The 18,467-nt window shown below is 40.7% G+C and overlaps 4 protein-coding genes across 5 annotated transcripts; all 4 read left to right on the top strand.

Annotated features, from left to right (window-relative positions):
- The first annotated feature begins 1,356 nt into the window (after nt 1-1,356).
- On the top strand, nt 1,357-2,440 carry LOC308109660 (uncharacterized protein). Its single transcript, XM_080463371.1, has 4 exons — nt 1,357-1,572; nt 1,685-1,723; nt 1,842-1,880; nt 2,018-2,440. The coding sequence occupies exons 1-4, from the start codon at nt 1,372-1,374 to the stop codon at nt 2,318-2,320; spliced, it is 582 nt and encodes a 193-aa protein (XP_080319497.1). The 5' UTR covers nt 1,357-1,371; the 3' UTR covers nt 2,321-2,440.
- A 1,501-nt stretch (nt 2,441-3,941) lies between these two features.
- Nucleotides 3,942-5,957, top strand: scpp7 (secretory calcium-binding phosphoprotein 7). Its single transcript, XM_080463374.1, has 8 exons — nt 3,942-3,987; nt 4,100-4,157; nt 4,448-4,492; nt 4,754-4,801; nt 4,881-4,922; nt 5,171-5,230; nt 5,322-5,477; nt 5,751-5,957. The coding sequence occupies exons 2-8, from the start codon at nt 4,107-4,109 to the stop codon at nt 5,793-5,795; spliced, it is 447 nt and encodes a 148-aa protein (XP_080319500.1). The 5' UTR covers nt 3,942-3,987; nt 4,100-4,106; the 3' UTR covers nt 5,796-5,957.
- A 1,336-nt stretch (nt 5,958-7,293) lies between these two features.
- On the top strand, nt 7,294-9,535 carry LOC308109662 (uncharacterized protein). The gene is made up of 11 exons (XM_080463373.1): nt 7,294-7,360; nt 7,479-7,539; nt 7,661-7,711; nt 7,845-7,910; nt 8,037-8,084; nt 8,360-8,428; nt 8,557-8,586; nt 8,680-8,727; nt 8,816-8,866; nt 9,000-9,080; nt 9,197-9,535. Exons 2-11 carry the CDS (start codon nt 7,486-7,488, stop codon nt 9,212-9,214), a joined length of 516 nt encoding a protein of 171 aa, XP_080319499.1. The 5' UTR covers nt 7,294-7,360; nt 7,479-7,485; the 3' UTR covers nt 9,215-9,535.
- Nucleotides 9,536-14,390: 4,855 nt separating this feature from the next.
- On the top strand, nt 14,391-17,546 carry enam (enamelin). 2 transcript variants are annotated; one of them, XM_080463367.1, is made up of 8 exons: nt 14,391-14,627; nt 14,781-14,845; nt 14,973-14,996; nt 15,179-15,244; nt 15,317-15,358; nt 15,459-15,482; nt 15,570-15,653; nt 16,602-17,546. In XM_080463367.1, the coding sequence occupies exons 2-8, from the start codon at nt 14,792-14,794 to the stop codon at nt 17,097-17,099; spliced, it is 792 nt and encodes a 263-aa protein (XP_080319493.1). In that variant the 5' UTR covers nt 14,391-14,627; nt 14,781-14,791; the 3' UTR covers nt 17,100-17,546. The 2 variants fall into 2 exon arrangements, with proteins under 2 accessions (XP_080319493.1, XP_080319494.1); XM_080463368.1 differs by lacking the exons at nt 15,179-15,244; nt 15,317-15,358.
- Nucleotides 17,547-18,467: the final 921 nt, after the last annotated feature.

Raw genomic sequence — 18,467 nt, 5'->3', positions numbered from 1 at the left:
CCACAGGCGCACTGAGTAACTGGGAAACCACAAGTCCGGGCCTCCTGTGGGTTTGTTTATTATTTTCTATAGACATGACAGCATCATAATTGGATGAAAACATGCAGTTCTGTGAGTTCTGTAGATTTTCTTTGGCAGATAATTAGGTCAAATTTGTCTGGTCCGTTCTGCCATGCGATTGGTCGTTTCACTCTGCGAGCAATGCATAAGTTAATGCTCCCCTCAAAGCAGTTTCAGTGACTCCTCTGTGTGGGCAGCCAGTATCCTCTGGAAATAATTTCTAAAAGGTTCTGCGCTTCAATTTTTGAAAATGATTATTGTGATTCTATTATGTCTCGCCGTCACCGTGACTGCTGGACCGGTAAGTATGCATTGATTTTCAAGAAAAAAATCATCAGTCATGTTTGTGGTATTCATTTATTGAATGTCAGACTCTGATCATTTTAGGATTGTTTTTTTTTATTATTATTCTTTTTCTTTCCCAGGTCACTTCAAAGGCTCTTCCTTCTCAGCTTGCACAGAGAGGAGTCACTCAAGCTCAAACTGTCCAGCCTGTTGACGCCACAAACCAGAACCTTGAGAATCCAACGCCTGCCCCTCATTCAGCAATCCTGGAGCAGCCAGAGACTTCTGTCCCCCAGCAGCAGGCTCCCCAGAGTTTACCACAGCTCAGTCCTTTCCTGCAGCAGTACACTTGGTCTCCACAGGGTGGCAGCCCACTCATCATCCCTCTGCAGCCAAACGTCCAAGGATTTCAGCCCACGAACCAGCTGATGTTGTCACAGCAGCCTCTGGTAGGACAGAAATTAAAAAAAAAAAAAAGAAAAGAAGCTTTTTCTCGAGTGGATATATATTATTCTCTTACTGAAATAACAAGATGAATCTTTCTGTGGCTGTTTTCAGATCGTTCCATCTTTTGGATACTTCCCAATGTTCTCAACCCCATACAGCAGTCACCTGGTAAGAAATCATTAAAACACAGTAACTGTGCCCCGAGAGACAGACATCACACATACACAGCAAAGTACTGCACATACTCTAATAATACACACACACACACACACACACACACACACACACACACACACACACACACACACACACACACACACACACACACACACACACACACACACACACACACACACACACACACACACACACACACACACTACTCCACGTGTCGTCAACATGCAGCGTAGAAAACATGAAACATCCTGAAAGTCTTTCATAACCCACAGCGTTGTGGAAATGAAGAGATTGTTTTGTCTTTTCACCTCATGTCAAAACTCATTATATGGGAAGTTAGGCATGGAAGTGTATTTCGTTTATTTCTTTTTGCTTTTACAGGTTCCCCCTTATGTAAACTCTATGATCCCTGAAACACCAGTTGCACCAGCTTCACCATATCGGTTACCAAACAGCCCAGTGTCACCTGCAGAAAATCCTGCAGGGGCAACTGTTTTTGCAGGAACTGCACCTCAGTCAGTTCAACCACAGCAGCAGCAACAGCAGCAACAGCAGATACAGCAGCAGCAGCCACAGCTGCAACAACAACAACAACAACAACAGGTATTTTGTCAGAAAATAGTCAATATGTATAAATATTCAGCCTCAATCTACTGCAAGAAACTTGAAGCAAAGTAAAAAGCTGAATAATATTACGGCTTTTTCTGACTCGCAGAATCCCCAGCGGGTCGTATACATGCTGCAGCAACCAATTGTGAGTGCACTTAGCTATTGGTGAACCTTTATATTTCCATAATAAATGTTCTTCGCAGTATCACAATTGTCTTTTCTGAGAAAATGGAATTTGAAATGTGCTGTGTACAATTCAACAGAGTTCTCCACTTGGCAGTCTCAGCTCAGAGGAACTCCAGGTAACCACGCCAAGATTTTATCAGTCTGTCAGCTTGTACAAACAATCTGTTTAGTGAACTCACTGATCCCGACGATGATCCGGTTGTACCCCACCCTGTGCCTCTCACTCTATCCTCACTTCTTTTGTCTCTCTCAGATGGCAGCTAAAATGGGGCAGCTTGGCGTCTACATGCCGACTCTGCTCTCGAACCAGCCTGTGGGCGCCGCTCTGCCTCAGGGCCAGGCCGCTGGACTCACAAACCCAGCACAGCAAGGTGCCTCACTAACCGTGGAGGCCTCAGCAGCTGGAGCCCCACAGCCCCAGAGGCAGCCTTGTGCGGGTTCGCAGCCGGATGCTGCCGGTGGTCCTGCAGGGTTGGAGGCGGTGGCGCAGGAAGCAGGTGGTGTCCGGGCCGCTGTTCAACCCAAAGTCCAGCACACAGAAGGAAACGCTGTCTGAAATCACACCCAACAGAGAGAAAAGTTGATGAAAAGTAGTTAGGACACATAATGGAAAATGTAGCGGTTTTTTTTTGTTTTCTTGAATTTAATTAATATGTTTTGTTTCATACAGAATATCAAATAAAAGAAAATCCAAACAGATTGTGTTTCTTCTGATGTCATTAGTTGTGTCCGCATTCATTCATTCATTCATTCATTCAGTTTTAAACAATTTTATCCATCCATCTATTTTGTATACATCGGAGAAGCGGAGAGCTGGAGCCAATCTCAGATGGGAACACAGTATGTACATGCTGGACAGGCTGTAGTTCATCACAATGAGAGAAATCCCACAAAGTCACACAATCAATCAGGCAATTAGGAGTAAACGGTTAATCTTGGACTGATGTCTTTGGACTGTTGGACGAAGTCAGAGAGAATCAACATACGCACGGGAACAACTTGGAAAGTCAGTAAGGAAAGACTCCCACCACCACCCCCACCCCCACCCCCACCCCCACCCCCACCAGCCATGATATAAAACCACTGATGTTCTCGATGTCAGATGAGATTTATGACTTGATCCAATGATCACCCGTGAGACTTACAAATGTGCTGTGAACACACAAGGTGTCTGTACATTTCTCATAGACATGAGCAACCAGTTACTGATCAACATCCAGCAGGTGTAGCTCTCGTCTGAGGACATCTGAGTTCACTCAGTTAATTCTATACTCAATCTCCTCCTGTGGGAAATATCTCTCCCTTTAACTGTATGCATGGTAGTTAACTTCTTAATGGGTCTGTGTGCCATCTGCTTCATCGCAGATTTCGCAATTTTGTGAATCTGTTGTTGACATAAACCACTGCGGTTGGGGGGAAAATCACAAGAGCAGTGAGGGAGAATCAAAGCTGTAATGATTCAACAATCCTTCATTCACCGATTCCTCTTTCAACCTTTTAGTCCTGGCAGTAGTACAGACAGCAGAGAAGGCCAGATATCCCTGCCACCCTGTCATCACTTTATCATCGGCAGAATCAGAGTCACATTTGAATGGAGTTTGTTTTTGACTTTACCTGAAGCCTCATATTTGTCTAGCCATGCCCCAGCCACGCATATAAGTCAGGAAAACATACTGTGAATAATTTGGATCTCAAATTTTTACCGGTCTCCATAAACGTGGAGTCGTATTAATGCAAACCCGAAGCAGCATTCCAGACCACAGCTGAATGCTCTCCTCATACACATCATTCCACTATTTTTTCCCCCAGCTAATAGAAACTAACGACTGCAGAATCAGTGCACATGTGGTCTAATCTTCACGGTGAGACATTTTCTGGGTAATATACAGCACATATCACAACATTTTGTAACAATAACCCTCTGAGCAAAACCGACTCACAAATAACCTCAATGCCCTTTTTGAGGATACGACGTGTTGCATGATGAAACATATTAAACGTGATTGATGAGTTCTTCAAGCCAAAAGTCTTAAGAGACTCCTCACAAAGACGTGACTGCCAATTTCGTAATCATAAAACGAAAACACTGGCTTATCACCAATACCTGTCAAATTCTTGCCCATCCTTTGTCGAGTCAGCAAATAAATAGGGGTAGATCTCGCTCCACTAATCACACACCTCTTCAGCAGTCTGTCAGTGCTCACGTGCTCCCAGAAAGGAAAGGTAACGATATGTTCACTGATATCATTTAAAATCCTGAATGAAAATTTGAAAATGCTGTGCTTTTTATAATGACGAGTAATGACATGTTATAACTCAAAACCTCTTTTTACAGCTTCAAAATGAAGTTCATACTGCTTGCCTGCATCTTCGGGCTGGCTGCCTGTGCCCCTGTAAGCAAAACGCTTTTTAATTAACTTGCACTGCATCCTGAATATTTCATACTACAAAATAAGATTTCCTCACCCGACGGTCCATTGTAGCAATTGAAAAGCCTCGAGTCATCCTTCATCTCAACTGCAGAGTTTGAATCTGAGGTTTTGTTCAGGCGTTCTTTGTTGCCAGTGTTGCCAGTGCCGCTCGGTAGCTGTAAGCAATTTTCACAAGTCCAAGGTTGACTAAAAACTGATTTCACACTGACCCGGAGCTGCATGGATTTGCATTTTTTTTCTCTCCTCCACAGCCGCAGATGTTCATGGAGTTTGACATCCGTCACGCTCCCGCTCAGGTACGGTGAGGAACAATTTAGTTCAGCTCATGGCCTACGCACAAAAGCCACAGTGAAAAAAAAAAAAAAAAAGAACAACACATTTTCATACATCACTGAATAGGCTGAGAGCACCAGTGTGCGATTATCTCTTCACCACTGCTCGTAATGTCCTTGGAGCTAAGCTGCTTAAAGGGTCTTTCACTCTTTGCAGTTGCTTTCGCAGAATTTTTCGAAAAAGAATTGCCTGAAATGTAAATTTGATTAATGTGATGTTCACAGGCAGCCCAGGCTATCCCTGCTGGAGCTTCATTGGACTCTCTGGACGTTGTAAGACAATCATTGCTAGACTTTTACACACTTATTAAAGCAGAGTTGTTACGATGATCTTGGCTGTTTTCACTTCCAGCTGCTCCCAGTCGATGACCAAAAACGGCCTCTTGGAGGACCTGTGAGTGACACAGTTACGCTTGACATGTCCTAAGTACATTAGTTTGCAGTTTGTAGACTTTCAAATTTCAGAATTTAAGATGAAGTGAAAACTTAATTTATAATTGGAACGAACAAGAACCATCTACTCAGAATGCACATGTGCACAATGATAATTCTTTGCTTTTATATCACACCTTTATTATATTATACCTGACTTACTACATTTAAAATGCATGTCTGACAGTGTGGTTGTGTTATCACTGAAAGGTCCGAGGCTTCATCAAGCAGGAGATCCCACAGCCAAATGGGCAGGAAAGCAAAGATGTGGTGGGCTGTTGCAGATTTCAGACTCTCTGTCAGAATTCGTGGTGAAATTTTGCCCAAACTTGTGACCTCTTCTTCGTCTTATGTGCTGTAGTACTACGCCTTTGGATTCAATCAGCCAGAACCTGCTGTCGCTGACCCTGTGGCTCCAGTTGTTGTTGCCAAAGCAGCCCCTGTTGCTCCAGTTGCTCCTGCTGCTCCTGCTGCTCCTGCAGCACCTGCAGCACCTGCCGCAGCTCCAGCTGCCCCTGTAAGAATAACTCATCATTTGCATTATGAGATATTTATAACTACAAGACCATTAAAAACTAACTAGAACAACTTCAGAAGAACTGCAGCAGGAAGTCATCTGAAGTTCAAAGTAGCAAAAAGTGCAACAGGTTCGTTCAGATAAGTGGGTGTTGCATCACAGTAAGTCTTCCAGGTTTTTCTGCTGAGTTGCTGAGAAACTCGACTCCTCAGCAGACATGTGAGACACTGCTTGTAGTCGAGGATGACTCATCAGAAGCCTCTGTCATTTCAGGCTGCCAAACGCTTGGGTGATGATGATGACGACGACGATGACTAAATAAACAGAGTCTGCACTCATCTTCACACACACACACACACACACACACACACACACACACACACACACACACACACACACACACACACACACACACACACACACACACACACACACACACACACACACACACACACACACACACACACACACACACACACAGGTACCGATAGACACAAAAACATCTAATCCACATCTAATCTCATGGAGTGCATGACATCAGTGACTATTTCAATACTCTTTGGTTAACATTAAAAAACAAAACAAAGCATCTGAGGAACATAAATGAGTTTCTTTTGTGGATGAATGCTCCTCACACTTTTATTTGCTTTTCAGGTGAACATTGGTGCAAAAGTAGCAACCTCCCCCAGTAAACAATGAGCAGCAAATCATGTTGTTTAATAAAAATTACTGAAAACATGCTATGGATTTGAATGAAAAGGTGCTCTATGCAATAGAAATGATGCAATAAAAATGGTGCTAAGCAATTAAGTGTGACTTTTTTGTGAGATCCTGCAAGCTGTTCCTCCAATATCTACATGCAAACACATGTTTTCTCCAATTGAGTCGGTTGTATCTGTCGTTATAAATCGAAAAGCTCTCATTCACCTTCTGTATTCTGATTCTTTGCTTCAGATAACTTAACAAACAAAACAAAACACAATTTGGAATTTTGCAATTTATATGTATATATATATATATATATATATATATATATATATATATATATATATATATGTATATATATATATTGTGCTGTCAATTGATTAAATAAATTAATTAAACACACAATTTTTTGTAATTAATTGCGATTAATAGCATTTTTTTCTTCTTAAGACTATTTATTTATGGATAATCATGGAATTAATGTATACTCAAATTCAAAGACTATTATGACAACTTCCTTTCAGCTTTGAGTGAACACTGTTTCTCTCCAAGTTCAGCAAAAAGAAAAAGAAACCATCATTATTAAAGTCACTAGCCGAGATAATATAGCAAAACCTAACGTTAGAGTGCAGGTTCACCACTTTGAGGATTTAAATATTTCGAGAAACAAAGTTGTAAACTTATCACATGAACAAAATGGCAATCATAAATTGTAATATCCACACACACACACACACACACACACACACACACACACACACACACACACACACACACACACACACACACACACACACACACACACAGGTTATATATATATATATATATATATATATATATATATATATATATATATAAAATGCATTATGTTGTAATGGCAGAAAGAAGAGGTGGCAGAGTGAAGGTGTGATCTGCTCTAGACAGTGTAATCAAACCCAGTCTGCTATTACGCAGAAAGTGGATTTGACCACTGGTCATTTAGTAAAGCTGGAGACTAGACACCTTTACTGCACCCACTCATTGGGTAACAGCACTCCTATCGACTGTGATTGGCTCTTAGGTGAGCACGGTCCCCTATAAAAAGTCAACGAACCTGGTGAAAGATACAACACGATCAGCTGGCATCATCCTGCTCATCACCTTCACTTCAGTAGTGTTTTTGGGGGGTTTAACAGCAGGTGAGTTATGAGGAACGTCCTTGTCATTTTCTCAAAGCTTTTCTGACAGGACGCAAACATCCACTGTGACTTTGACAGGAGTGATATAAATTCTAAAAAATGTATTTATTATCTGCAGGACCAACATGAAACTTGCTATCCTGTGCCTGTGTTTGGCGAGTACAGCCTGTGCTGCACCGGTAAGTACTAAATCGCCGATTTTCACTTTCAAAAGCATCTTAGATTCTTATTTTCCTTTTTTTTTTTTAATCATTTAAATGCTTCATAGGATCTCACTGTCTCTGTTTATGCTTGTTTTAGTTTCAGTACTTGCCTCATTACACGGCTTCCAGACCGGCTCCTCTCCCACAGGTGATAGCGCTCAAAGTGCACTCACTCTTTTAAAGTTCCTGTTCAGCCTCTGCTCTTGATTGTTACAATGTTAGAAATGGACATGAGACAAAATAGAACAACAACAATTTTGACAGATGTTTCATCATTTCAGATGAAAAATCCCTTCACTGCTGGATTCCCACCGCCTGCATTGCCTGGTGCTTACAGCGTGGAGCTCGTATGTCAAAAATCTTTATTCCTAAACGCTGCACTCATATTTTCATCTTTCACTCAGTAACCATGGCTCCTCCTGAGGTTTGAAGTTCTGCTCACAGTACACATGTGTATTTGTGTTTTCTTGAAGATTTACCCACACAGATTCGGTGCAGCTGCTGGACCGGGCCCAGCTCAGGTAACAACTCAACCATCCAGTAAGGTTTAGTTTGTATGAGAAGAAGGTGAAAGATTGCAGAAGTCAGTGTTTTTCTGCCTGGGTGACTGTCGGGGGATTCCAACGACCACAGGATGGGCTTGAGGCTTTGCCCACTTGGAACTCTCATAAATGAAACATGAATTAGACACTTTCCCAACAATCTAGAGGATATTAACTTTTAAAAGCTTAAATTTCAAAAACTCTTGAAGTGACCACTGCTTATACCTTTCATTTACTCTTTTGTTTTTTTACAGCCCTTTTCCTCCTATGGTTTAATCAAGTACTCCATTCCTCAGCCACCAGGCAGACAGAGCGTGGAAGTTGTAAGTGTTTATCGTTGCTTTATCTGTACAATACTGTGAACAACACAATACTACAAACAGTACAATACTTGTACGAGGCATTTTTCATTGATAATATTTTTGTATTTTTTCTCTATTGACAATTGCAGTACTACCCCTATGACTTCTCTCAGCAAAGGGTAAACTTTTCAGGCCTCGGTGTCAAATCTGTTTATCAAAATAGTAACAAAATTTGTTGTTGCAGTATTATTAACAAGCCTCTTTTCTTACAGATAATAACAAATCTTCCTCCCATGACAAATAACCCTTCCGTGCCAGATGTGAGATGTTATTTCTTCTAAACTCATTTCCATATTGTGGTGAAAACAGTTTTTATTACCCGCTTTAACTTTTTTTTCCCCTCAACAGATTCTCCCATTTGATTATCCTCCTCATGCAATTCCCCAGCAACCCCTGAATGTGAGCCGAAAAAAAAAAAACAGATCATATTTACCCACTGTGCTCCTCCTATGAATATTTTAGTTATTCTTCACTTTTTGGTCATATTTCATTTTCAAACTTTGTTTTTATTATTCTTCTTTTTTTTGTATAGAATCCAACTTTTGACATCAATACACTCCCATCCCAGGATCCTCTGCCACCACTCCAGGACCAGCCTATCCAGACAAGCCAGGTATGCATCGGTGTACATTTGCCAAGTATATACATCTAAGAAATACTGTGTATGTAACTCTATCAATAGTAACCATGAACTTATTTGTTATGTTTTTTCGTTTTTTTTCTGCACAGATGCCAACAAAGGCGTAAAGATGTAAACTGTTTTCAGGTGGAAGAAGCTTTGTTGAATTGCAAGTGAAACCATTACTAATTGCTTGAAGTAAATTGCTGAATTTATGATAAATCACATGATTTAATTTAAGAAACTCAGAAATTTGTTAAGTTATGACAGTATCGTCTGCATAGAATGAAACATATTTGTCAAGAGTGGTTTGCTTCTTTGTACCAGGAAAAACAATAACCGCTAACTAACTAGTAGTAAATGCAGATTAGTTTTGATGCTGTACATCTTTGTTAATCAATTCTGACCTGTTGTAATCTTTGAAGTAATAAAGTACGTTTTGAAGCATGTTTTGTTCACGTTGGCTGTTTATTTGTAAGAATCTAACCATGTGCAAATACAATGGCATGTGGTGAAAGTAGTACCTCGAGTCTCCTCTGATTCGAAAGCTCCATGACCATAGTTTTACTTTATCGAAAAAAATCTTTCCATCGGTTAGTATCGCCAGTTGGTTTAGTTTTTTTTCTTTTTTTTGTCAAAACCAAAAACATAACAGCAATGTCATCATAACACATTTAATTGTCTATCAATAATATATCATATAGTATGACATCACATGTGATGATATTATTGTCTGGTTATTGTCGGGTCATAACCATTTATCCTCTCTAATCTGGCACTCTCACCAGTTAACTGACCCCTGACACCACAAACCAGGAGTTATATTTAACAAGGTAACATCAAGCTTAGTACTGAGCTTTGAATATTATTAGCCTGGAAAACCTGTCATCACTGTCCTTGTCTATGTTTTTGGCTTTCATGAGACATCATGATTCAGTGACTTCTTCCACAGAAGCGAGGTGACAAGCAATGATCCTCACAGTCTTAAAAGCTCTCTGAGGCGACCTCAAGGCTGCAGCGCAGCAGCCAGTAAACCACACTGTGATCCAGGGAGACAGCATGTCCCCAATGGTGGATTAGTAGAATGATTTGAGCAGCTTTTGCTTCTGCTTGCTTTGATGGAGAAGTCTTGTGTTTTGCATTGGACCGATTTTAGAGAAAGTTGTAAATTTGACAGTGAAAAACACCTCCAGTCTCGCCTTTCTTCACAAGCATGGTTTGAAATTGATTCATCGCTACAAAAGTGGCATCTGTTAGAGTGATGAGTTGATCTTGTATGTATTATTCTACAATTACGGTACTCTACAGTAAACATATTTCAGTTGCACAATGATTATTTCCTTTCCAAGAACACTTCAGACAGTGCCATACCATCTGAATCAATGAAGCATAGAACATTAGACAAGAACAGTTTGTGATGTTAACCTGAGAACAAATCTAAGCTGTAAAGAACAAAATAAAAATCGCTCCTGGGAAGAATACCTCTCGTGATTATAAATGAACACTTTAAACAGATATAACACTAGCAGAAATACTAAAGTATTGTTTGTTGGTACAGTTCGCTCATTCAAAGCCATTCAGGTAGGCTGATAATAACCCCTGCCTATACACAGCCTGAATTTAATAATTGAAAATTGTTTTCTTTTCTACTCTAATTCTGCAATTATACTGTATCACTTACATTTCAATTTGGCCTGCAGTAAAGATTATCTTCAGGTATCATCATGTCTTCCTACACATTGTTAAGTTTTGCTCTTTTTAATTGAAGGTTTTGATATTACAGTCTATAATCAGGAAGTGGTAATGCGGGTTATCCTGGGCACTGGATGTTCTGTTGAGCTATCTAGACATTAACTATACTATGTTGAACCTCTTTCTTCATACAAACATCCAAACCCTAACCCAACATTTCAGTTCTTTATTTGTTTTCAATAATGTATGCCAGCTAAATATTAGTGTGATGAGCTTATTCAAAATAAACAAAAACACAAAATGCCCAAACCTTTAATGTGATGTTTATATAGATGATTGAAGTGAGCAAATTTCTGTGAGATTTTGTTTGAAAGCTTGGTGATTGTTGGTTTGGTTGGAGGAAACACTTTGGCCAACATGCAAGTGAAAAAAACCCTGCTCTCCACCAAAATATCCCTGAAGCACTATCCACAGGACTAGCACAGTACATGCGTTTCACATGACGTAGAAGCTTCAGTACATCACACAGCGATCATAAATCACCGCAGTGTTCATGTGAATTTCCCCACCAACACGTATCTGTCGCAGGAGGATAAATACCTGAAGGTTGGAGGATAAAATCCTCCTTATCATCGTTCCCCTGGGGACAAAATCCTGTCTCAACATGATGTAACACTTATCTCTTCAAAGCCACTTAAAATACATGTCGTCTCATGCTAGGATTGTCTCCTCTTCACATTTTTTTCCATCCTTGAAATTGAGATCCCATAAATTCGAAACCTAACATCGACTGCAGGAAACAGGGTGTTGAAAGTCATTCTGAAAGCTTCAGTTTAAATTTTAACAACTGCACTGTAATGGCCTTCTATGATCAAGTCATCCATGAATGTTTAGGAGAAGGATCTTCCTGTAACAGAATGCTGGGACTGACAATGGGACAATGTCTGTGTTCAGTCTGGTCTGCATGGCGAGAAAAGCACAACACAATGCAAAGTGATTCCAGTTCACGAAATGATCAAAAGCCAACTGACTGAGGCCCCGTTTACATGACAATGTTTCACGTGACAACATCTAATCCGTTAACAAAAAAGGGTGGGTTAACACTGCAGCAGCGGACACATTCACAACAATGTAGTTAGTATGCCGGGCCACGGGAGGGCGCTGTCGCTTGTTTTTGTAATGAAACAACACTAACATGTGCAGAAAACCATACGCTATAAACATGAACAAAATCGAGAGAACCCGACATTCATATGGAATTATGACGAATCGGATGCTAGAGGGGAGAGTCTCGACTATAAAACTACCAATGTGCACCAGGAACCTATAAAAACTAGAATACAAAGTCATACTACAGGTCTGCTATGTTTGTTTACTGGCGCATGAGTAGAAGGAACTATTTAAAATGTGTGTGTTTGTGTGTGTGTGTGCATGTGTGTGCGTGCGTGTGTGTGTGTGTGTGTGTGTGTGTGTGTGTGTGTGTGTGTGTGTGTGTGTGTGTGTGTGTGTGTGTGTGTGTGTGTGTGTGTGTGTTTGGGGAGGATTTTCACTATGTTATTAAAACAACTATACTTTGACTGCTTAAAAAAACATAAGAAGCTGCATATATATGCTTTAATGGATCACACAACAGGCCAACAACACAAATTAATGTAATTTGTAGCCCATCATGTCGATTATACTGCTTCAAAAATCAGCTGACATACTTTCTGAAATGTGTATTCTTCTTTATATTGCCATAAGCAGAAGTCTGAAGCTTTATTTGAAAAAAAAATTCACAGGCTACAGTCAAATCAGATCTCAATGGGTCCTTATACAAAAAAGAGGCTGCTGAATTAAAAAAAAAAAAAAAAAAAAAGAATATATACTGAAAATATTAAATATAAAAGTACCTTTCACAAATTCTATGTTACACAACTCGAAATTTGTTTTTGAAGAGTGCAATTTAAAATCTTCTTTGCCTCAGTGAGTCGTTTCAGATTTACTTTGGCATAGTCTGCTGCTTCTCAGGACGAAACGTTTCTGCAGTGGTCAGTGTGCATGTTTTCACAAACTCACTCAGTCAATATGGATTTGATGCTAATATTATTTTGGTTGATAGTTTTCACAGCAGAGTTTTGCAGCAATTGTCAGTCCAGCTATCGGTCCCATTGTTGTTTTATGTCTACTAAGTATTCATCTCTCTCACTGTGGCAGTGTAACCAATAGTGGACAACTTACAAATAGCACTTTTTATTACTGTAAAAGTAAAGTAAATGTCATACTTTACACTGCCTTGGGTCAGATTCAACCGTCTTTCAAACCAGATGTTCATTACTGTAAGTGTGACTCTGCTGGTTTGAAATAAAGAGAGATAATCTATAATGTCAAACAACAATAAGTGAAAAATATTTATCAAATTAAATCTAACTTTAAATCTTTGACTAATCATCTTTTTCTTGATCAAATTTGTATAATATTTACAGTCAGGGAACGTGAGTTGGGTTTTAAATATACATCTTAACTTTCCAATAACTGGCCCATCAGTTCAGGCCGTCATCAAGTTAATCTGTATAATCCAGCTCCATATGAGGGAAGTCAGTTTTCACAAGATTATAGTGTTTAGTTGGGGCAGTTTGAGGTGAAAACCTAAAAAGTTATTATTTCACAATATAAGTGGAACAAATGTCAACTCTGAGAGAGAGAGAGAGAGAGAGAGAGAGAGAGAGAGAGAGAGAGAGAGAGAGAGAGAGAGAGATGAAATGGGTTGGGGTTTTTTTAAGCAGAAATGTCTGAAACAGGAATGTCTGAGTTGCCATTTTAACGGAGTGAATCCTTCATTATCTGATTAGGAAGCAGGGAAAAAGTAAACAAAAGATTCTTCAGTGTTCAAAAATACCAGTGACATGCAACCACATGAGCTAAAATAAACACATAGATCAGTAAGAATCTGTGTGTGTGTGTGTGTGTGTGTGTGTGTGTGTGTGTGTGTGTGTGTGTGTGTGTGTGTGTGTGTGTGTGTGTGTGTGCGTGTGTGTGCGTGTGTGTGCGTGTGTGCGTGTGTGCGTGTGTGTTTACTATCCCACAATCTTCTCAAAAGTAAAGTTTACCCCATAACAGTAAATGTCATTGCTTCTATATTTCTATGTAACTATATTTCTATATTACATATAATAAAATTGTGCTTTTTTAGCAGGAGGTAATTGATTTGGCAGTAACTGTGACATAAAGTTTCCAGGTGGTGCTTCTGTAAAGGTTTCAAGTTGTATTTGGGGCGATGTTTGTTGGAAGAAACTGCACATATACGTCCAAAAACCTCTCTCAGGTTTTTATAGAAAAGAGTTATAAATATAGTAAACATTAAGATCATGCGAGGTTCATATGGTGAAAAAAAAAAAAAAAGGTCCCTGTGGTCTGAACTCCTTCCTGCTCCTTTCATCTGTCAGCACTCTCACTCTTTCTTCACTCCTTTTCGTTTTTATATATACATTTGAACTATTTTAAAGTCAACCTCAGTGGGGCCTCTCCATCATACCTATAGATGCCTATGTCAGCTTTGCTCCATCCCACTTGTTTTTCCTTGTTTGGTTGCAGGGCAATAAAGACAGGAACGTGTGTTCAGCAAACTTATGCAGTATGTAATTAAGTATAACAGGGGGCCTCAACCCTACATGCCTCCTCTTTTCAGTTTTGACATGCAAAGAGATTTCTTCAAACACATAGCTTTGCAGGTTTTACTGGATGTGATTGGCTATTACAGGGTGTTCCTGTGTATATATATATACGGCATTTTTGCGAGACATGGACCACTTTGCTTCAATCTCTGAAGAGAAACGGCTTCACCTTTTCTCTGCATCAGGAACAAAAACGGTACGTTTACTTCTCACTTGGAAACATTTTCCCACTCTATTACAGATGTAAATCCATACAAATAAATTGACACTAAATGTACATGTTTTTTTTTTGTTTTTCTTCACTGCATTTAAAAGACTTATATGTCTTCTTGAATATATATTTTTGCAGAAAGAGCCACCATGAAGCAGATTGTGTTTCTCATGTGCCTGCTGGTTGCTACCAAAGCTGCACCTGTAAGTCTTTCCTGATGTTACGTGTTATTCAGTCTGCCCACAAATCTCTGTATAAACTCCTAAACACTGTCTTCACGATGCTGTTTGGTAAGTTGCTGTTTCCTCACTTCCTTCTCTTAAATTGTAGGTCCCAGAGAGTGAAAGCACTGAGGTAACGAGAGCTTTTCTCTTCTTTTTTTTCTTCTTTCGGTGCAGTCTGGGGTCTGTCAGCTGTGGCATGTCATGTGATCTTTTTGTCATGTCATCAGTCACACACTATGATAGGCGTCTGACAGAGAGAAGATAATTGGCTTAATTGCTGCACATGTCTGGAGATGTCTGGTATTTATTCAGCAGGTTGCAGCACATGCTAATCAGGCCCTGAGGTGGATGGAGATGTACAGGCTGTACCAGCAGCAGGTAGTGGGGGTTCATCGATATTTCAATCAAACGTCAAACATCAGTCATAATCATGAATCTGTATTCTTTCAGGGAGTAGTCGGGAACCCCTTCCTTCCTGCTGCTGATGCGCCTGTAAGTTTGTTTGTGTTAGATTTGACTTGCAGGAGCCAAACTCTGCTATAGTTTGTGAAGTTTCTTTAGTCGCATATTCATGAATTGTTCATTTCTTTAGGTGGATCCAGCTGTGACTGCAGTGGTGAGGGGTTCAATCAGACATCTTAACATTCAGGCTGTCGAGACTTTGTCTGCAAAGTTTAAAATGATTATTTTTTTCCTGATGCAGGTTGAAATTGCGCCGGCCAAGCCAGCGGAGGTCCCTGCTGCAGCTCCCGTTCCGGTTGGCGATGCCTCAGAGGAAGAAGAAGAGGTGAGCGAGCATCTGCATTTAATCCACATGTACTCGTTACCCGTCTTGGAGCCTGTCAGAGCCCAAAGAGACAATCTTTGCACACATATTCCAACCTAAAGCCAATTTAGAGGCACCAGTTAATCCAACATGCAAGTGTTGGAACTGTGGAATTCAAAAAGAGAATTTGTTTGGCACCAAAACAAAGAGCCACTTTGTATTTGCCATTGCTTAAAAGTTTTCATGCTATCATTTTCCTGATCTGAAGAAAGTGAGATCGAGGGTGAGGTTATACGTATCCGGTATTGGAATGTGCTCGGAACCAACAGCACATCCTGGATTTCTGTCTTCATTCATAATTAACTGAAATAAACATTTACTTACATTTCCCTCCTTGTTTGAAGACTTTTTTTTTTGGCTCAGACACATATTGCTACCCGGTAATAACTCTATCTGTACAAAAGACACTACAGTTGATTCAGCTTGAGTAAAAAATTTAAAAGAAATGTAGAGTAAGATATAATTCATCAAACTCACTCCCCGACGGAATTAGCTGAGAAAACATGGGTGGAGGCTGCCTGTAACCACAGTAAAAACAAGCAGCTGGCAGAAGAGTAACAGGCCCACATTCATGAGCAGACACTGAGGCACTCTGCCAGCACTAAATGTAAGTTGGGAACATTGCCTAAAATAAGACTTGCAAATCCCCAAACAAAATTAGGATGTACTCAGCACCCCAGTGAGAAAATGTTTTCATCATTTTGGAGAATTTTGTTTTGAACCAGCAGGCACTTCGTCTCGTCAGGCAAGGAGAAGCACGGGCGCCGCTAATGACACTTAAGAGCCACGGCAGTGTGACAGCGAGCCGCCGTGCACAACGGCAGCACCCCTGAAGTCAAAGATTCAGATGTAATTTATTTCATTATTAACATATCAATTCAAATATGTTCCCCATATTCCCTGCCTCAGGATGGCGTCCCTGCTCCTAAAGCCGCCGCCGCCGCCGCCGCTCCCCTGAACTCTGACGAGGTAGAGGAGGCTGAGGAGGTGGAGGCGGCTGAAACTGAACCAGTTGTGGTGGAAGCCGAACCAGCCGAGCCAGCAGCAGACCCTGCGGCTGCACCAGCCGAGCCAGCAGCAGACCCTGCAGCCGCACCAGCCGAGCCAGCAGCAGACCCTGCAGCCGCACCAGCTGAGCCAGCAGCAGACCCTGCAGCCGCACCTGCCGTGCCAGCAGCAGACCCTGCAGCCGCCGTCGAGCCAGCTGTGGTTGACGTCCCCGTGGATGCTGCACCGGTTGACGCTGCTGCTGGTGTGGATGTGCCTCCCGTTGATGTGGCTCCTGTTGACACGGCCCCTGCAGCCCCCGAGGTGGTTGTTGATGCTGCTGCCCCTGCCGCAGCAGATGTCCCAGTTGCTGCTGACGCTCCAGCTGCTGACGTCGACGCTGCCCCAGTGGTTGCTTAGACTGATACTACAGGAAGGGCAGCAGACCCTGCTATACTGTAATCAGATAGCCCGTATTATCAGTACTTTGTTATCAGCTGTGAGAAGAGTAGATGAAAACGGCCACCGGTCATGTTGGTGAAAGATGTAAAAGAAAACAACAACAGTTGGATTGAGGCAACAGGCTAGAGAGACAATGGAAACAGTGACGTGAAACAACAGCATAGGTGAACCTTTCTTTTCTGCCTTTTCATAAAGTACTTTTCTGTATAAAAAGCATTACAGAGAGTCATATTTTTAGACTTTGGCAGCTCTGTAACCTTTCCAAGTGTTATTTCAAAGATTAAACATCTCCCACTGTAATGTGTTAATAAATGCAGAAATAAAACACTTTGTAATTCTGTATACTCTTATTGTGTCTGTGATTTTTTTTCTTTGTTTTGTTTAAATAAAGAGTAATTACTTTGGTGTTTGTATTGAGATCATTTTGTTTCAGCACCACAGTATAGCCGCCTATGTCAAGTGTGCAACCCATGCTGTTTTATTGAGCATCACATCTTTTAAAATTTAGTGACATTTCTGTTTTTGAAAAACCTTAAAGCGGAATTTGTTTAACAGGGTCACAGTATTTAAAAACCCTCACTTTATCAAGTAAAAAACATTTTCTGTTTTTACTTAATTTCTGCACAATGAGGCTCTGAAGCCTATTTTTACTCCTGCAACTGTAGGAGTAAAAAGGACAGAATGGTGCTATGGATATTTGCACTGCATTTCAAATCTATATGATTACATGTCATGTGCAAAATAAAATAATAGAATAGAATACAATACAATAGAATACAATACAAAACAATACAATAGAAAGACCCTCATTCTCCCCCACTCTGTCTGTCTGTCTTTTCTCTCCTCTATCCCCTCACCCCAACCGGCCAGCAGAGCGCCGCCACCTCTGAGTCTGGTTTCTGCAAGGTTTCTTCCTGTTAGAGGGAGTTCTTCTTTTCCACAGTCGCTATGCTAATTTACATGGATCTGTTGGGTTTCTCTCTGTAAAAAGCACCTAGATATTATTGTGTTGTGTGTTGTGTAACACTGGGTGTTATTTTTGATCAGGATCTGTCCTTTATTTCCCATGTTAAACACGTCTCCAGGACAGCCTTCTTCCATCTAAGGAATATTGCAAAAATTAGAAACGTCTTGTCCTTCAAAGATGCAGAAACAATTATTCATGCCTCTGTGACTTCAAGATTAGATTATTGTAACTCCCTAATGTCAGGAGGTCTAAACTCCTCTGCTAGGATCTTACAGCTAGTGCAGAACGCTGCTGCACATTTGCTAATCAGAACTGGAAGAAGAGAGCACATCTCCCCAGTCTTAGCATCCTTACACTGG

The sequence above is a fragment of the Lipophrys pholis genome (genome assembly GCF_963383615.2).
Source record: "Lipophrys pholis genome assembly, chromosome: 5".
Taxonomy (NCBI): Eukaryota; Metazoa; Chordata; class Actinopteri; order Blenniiformes; family Blenniidae; genus Lipophrys; species Lipophrys pholis.
The sequence above is the reverse complement of the archived record's forward strand: the minus strand, read 5'-3'. Positions and strand labels throughout refer to the sequence as shown.

Excerpts from the sequence above, each read along its gene's own strand:
- enam (XM_080463367.1), top strand. The coding sequence starts at position 14,792 with ATGAAGCAGATTGTGTTTCTCATGTGCCTGCTGGTTGCTACCAAAGCT. Across the intron at positions 14,846-14,972 it reads TTGCTACCAAAGCTGCACCT|GTCCCAGAGAGTGAAAGCAC; the intron begins GTAAGTCTTTCC and ends CTTAAATTGTAG. Across the intron at positions 15,359-15,458 it reads TTCCTGCTGCTGATGCGCCT|GTGGATCCAGCTGTGACTGC; the intron begins GTAAGTTTGTTT and ends TCATTTCTTTAG.
- scpp7 (XM_080463374.1), top strand. The coding sequence starts at position 4,107 with ATGAAGTTCATACTGCTTGCCTGCATCTTCGGGCTGGCTGCCTGTGCC. Across the intron at positions 4,493-4,753 it reads TCCGTCACGCTCCCGCTCAG|GCAGCCCAGGCTATCCCTGC; the intron begins GTACGGTGAGGA and ends TGATGTTCACAG. Across the intron at positions 5,478-5,750 it reads CCGCAGCTCCAGCTGCCCCT|GCTGCCAAACGCTTGGGTGA; the intron begins GTAAGAATAACT and ends CTGTCATTTCAG.
- LOC308109660 (XM_080463371.1), top strand. The coding sequence starts at position 1,372 with ATGATCCCTGAAACACCAGTTGCACCAGCTTCACCATATCGGTTACCA. Across the intron at positions 1,724-1,841 it reads ACATGCTGCAGCAACCAATT|AGTTCTCCACTTGGCAGTCT; the intron begins GTGAGTGCACTT and ends ACAATTCAACAG. Across the intron at positions 1,881-2,017 it reads TCAGCTCAGAGGAACTCCAG|ATGGCAGCTAAAATGGGGCA; the intron begins GTAACCACGCCA and ends TGTCTCTCTCAG.
- LOC308109662 (XM_080463373.1), top strand. The coding sequence starts at position 7,486 with ATGAAACTTGCTATCCTGTGCCTGTGTTTGGCGAGTACAGCCTGTGCT. Across the intron at positions 7,911-8,036 it reads GTGCTTACAGCGTGGAGCTC|ATTTACCCACACAGATTCGG; the intron begins GTATGTCAAAAA and ends GTTTTCTTGAAG. Across the intron at positions 8,085-8,359 it reads CTGGACCGGGCCCAGCTCAG|CCCTTTTCCTCCTATGGTTT; the intron begins GTAACAACTCAA and ends GTTTTTTTACAG.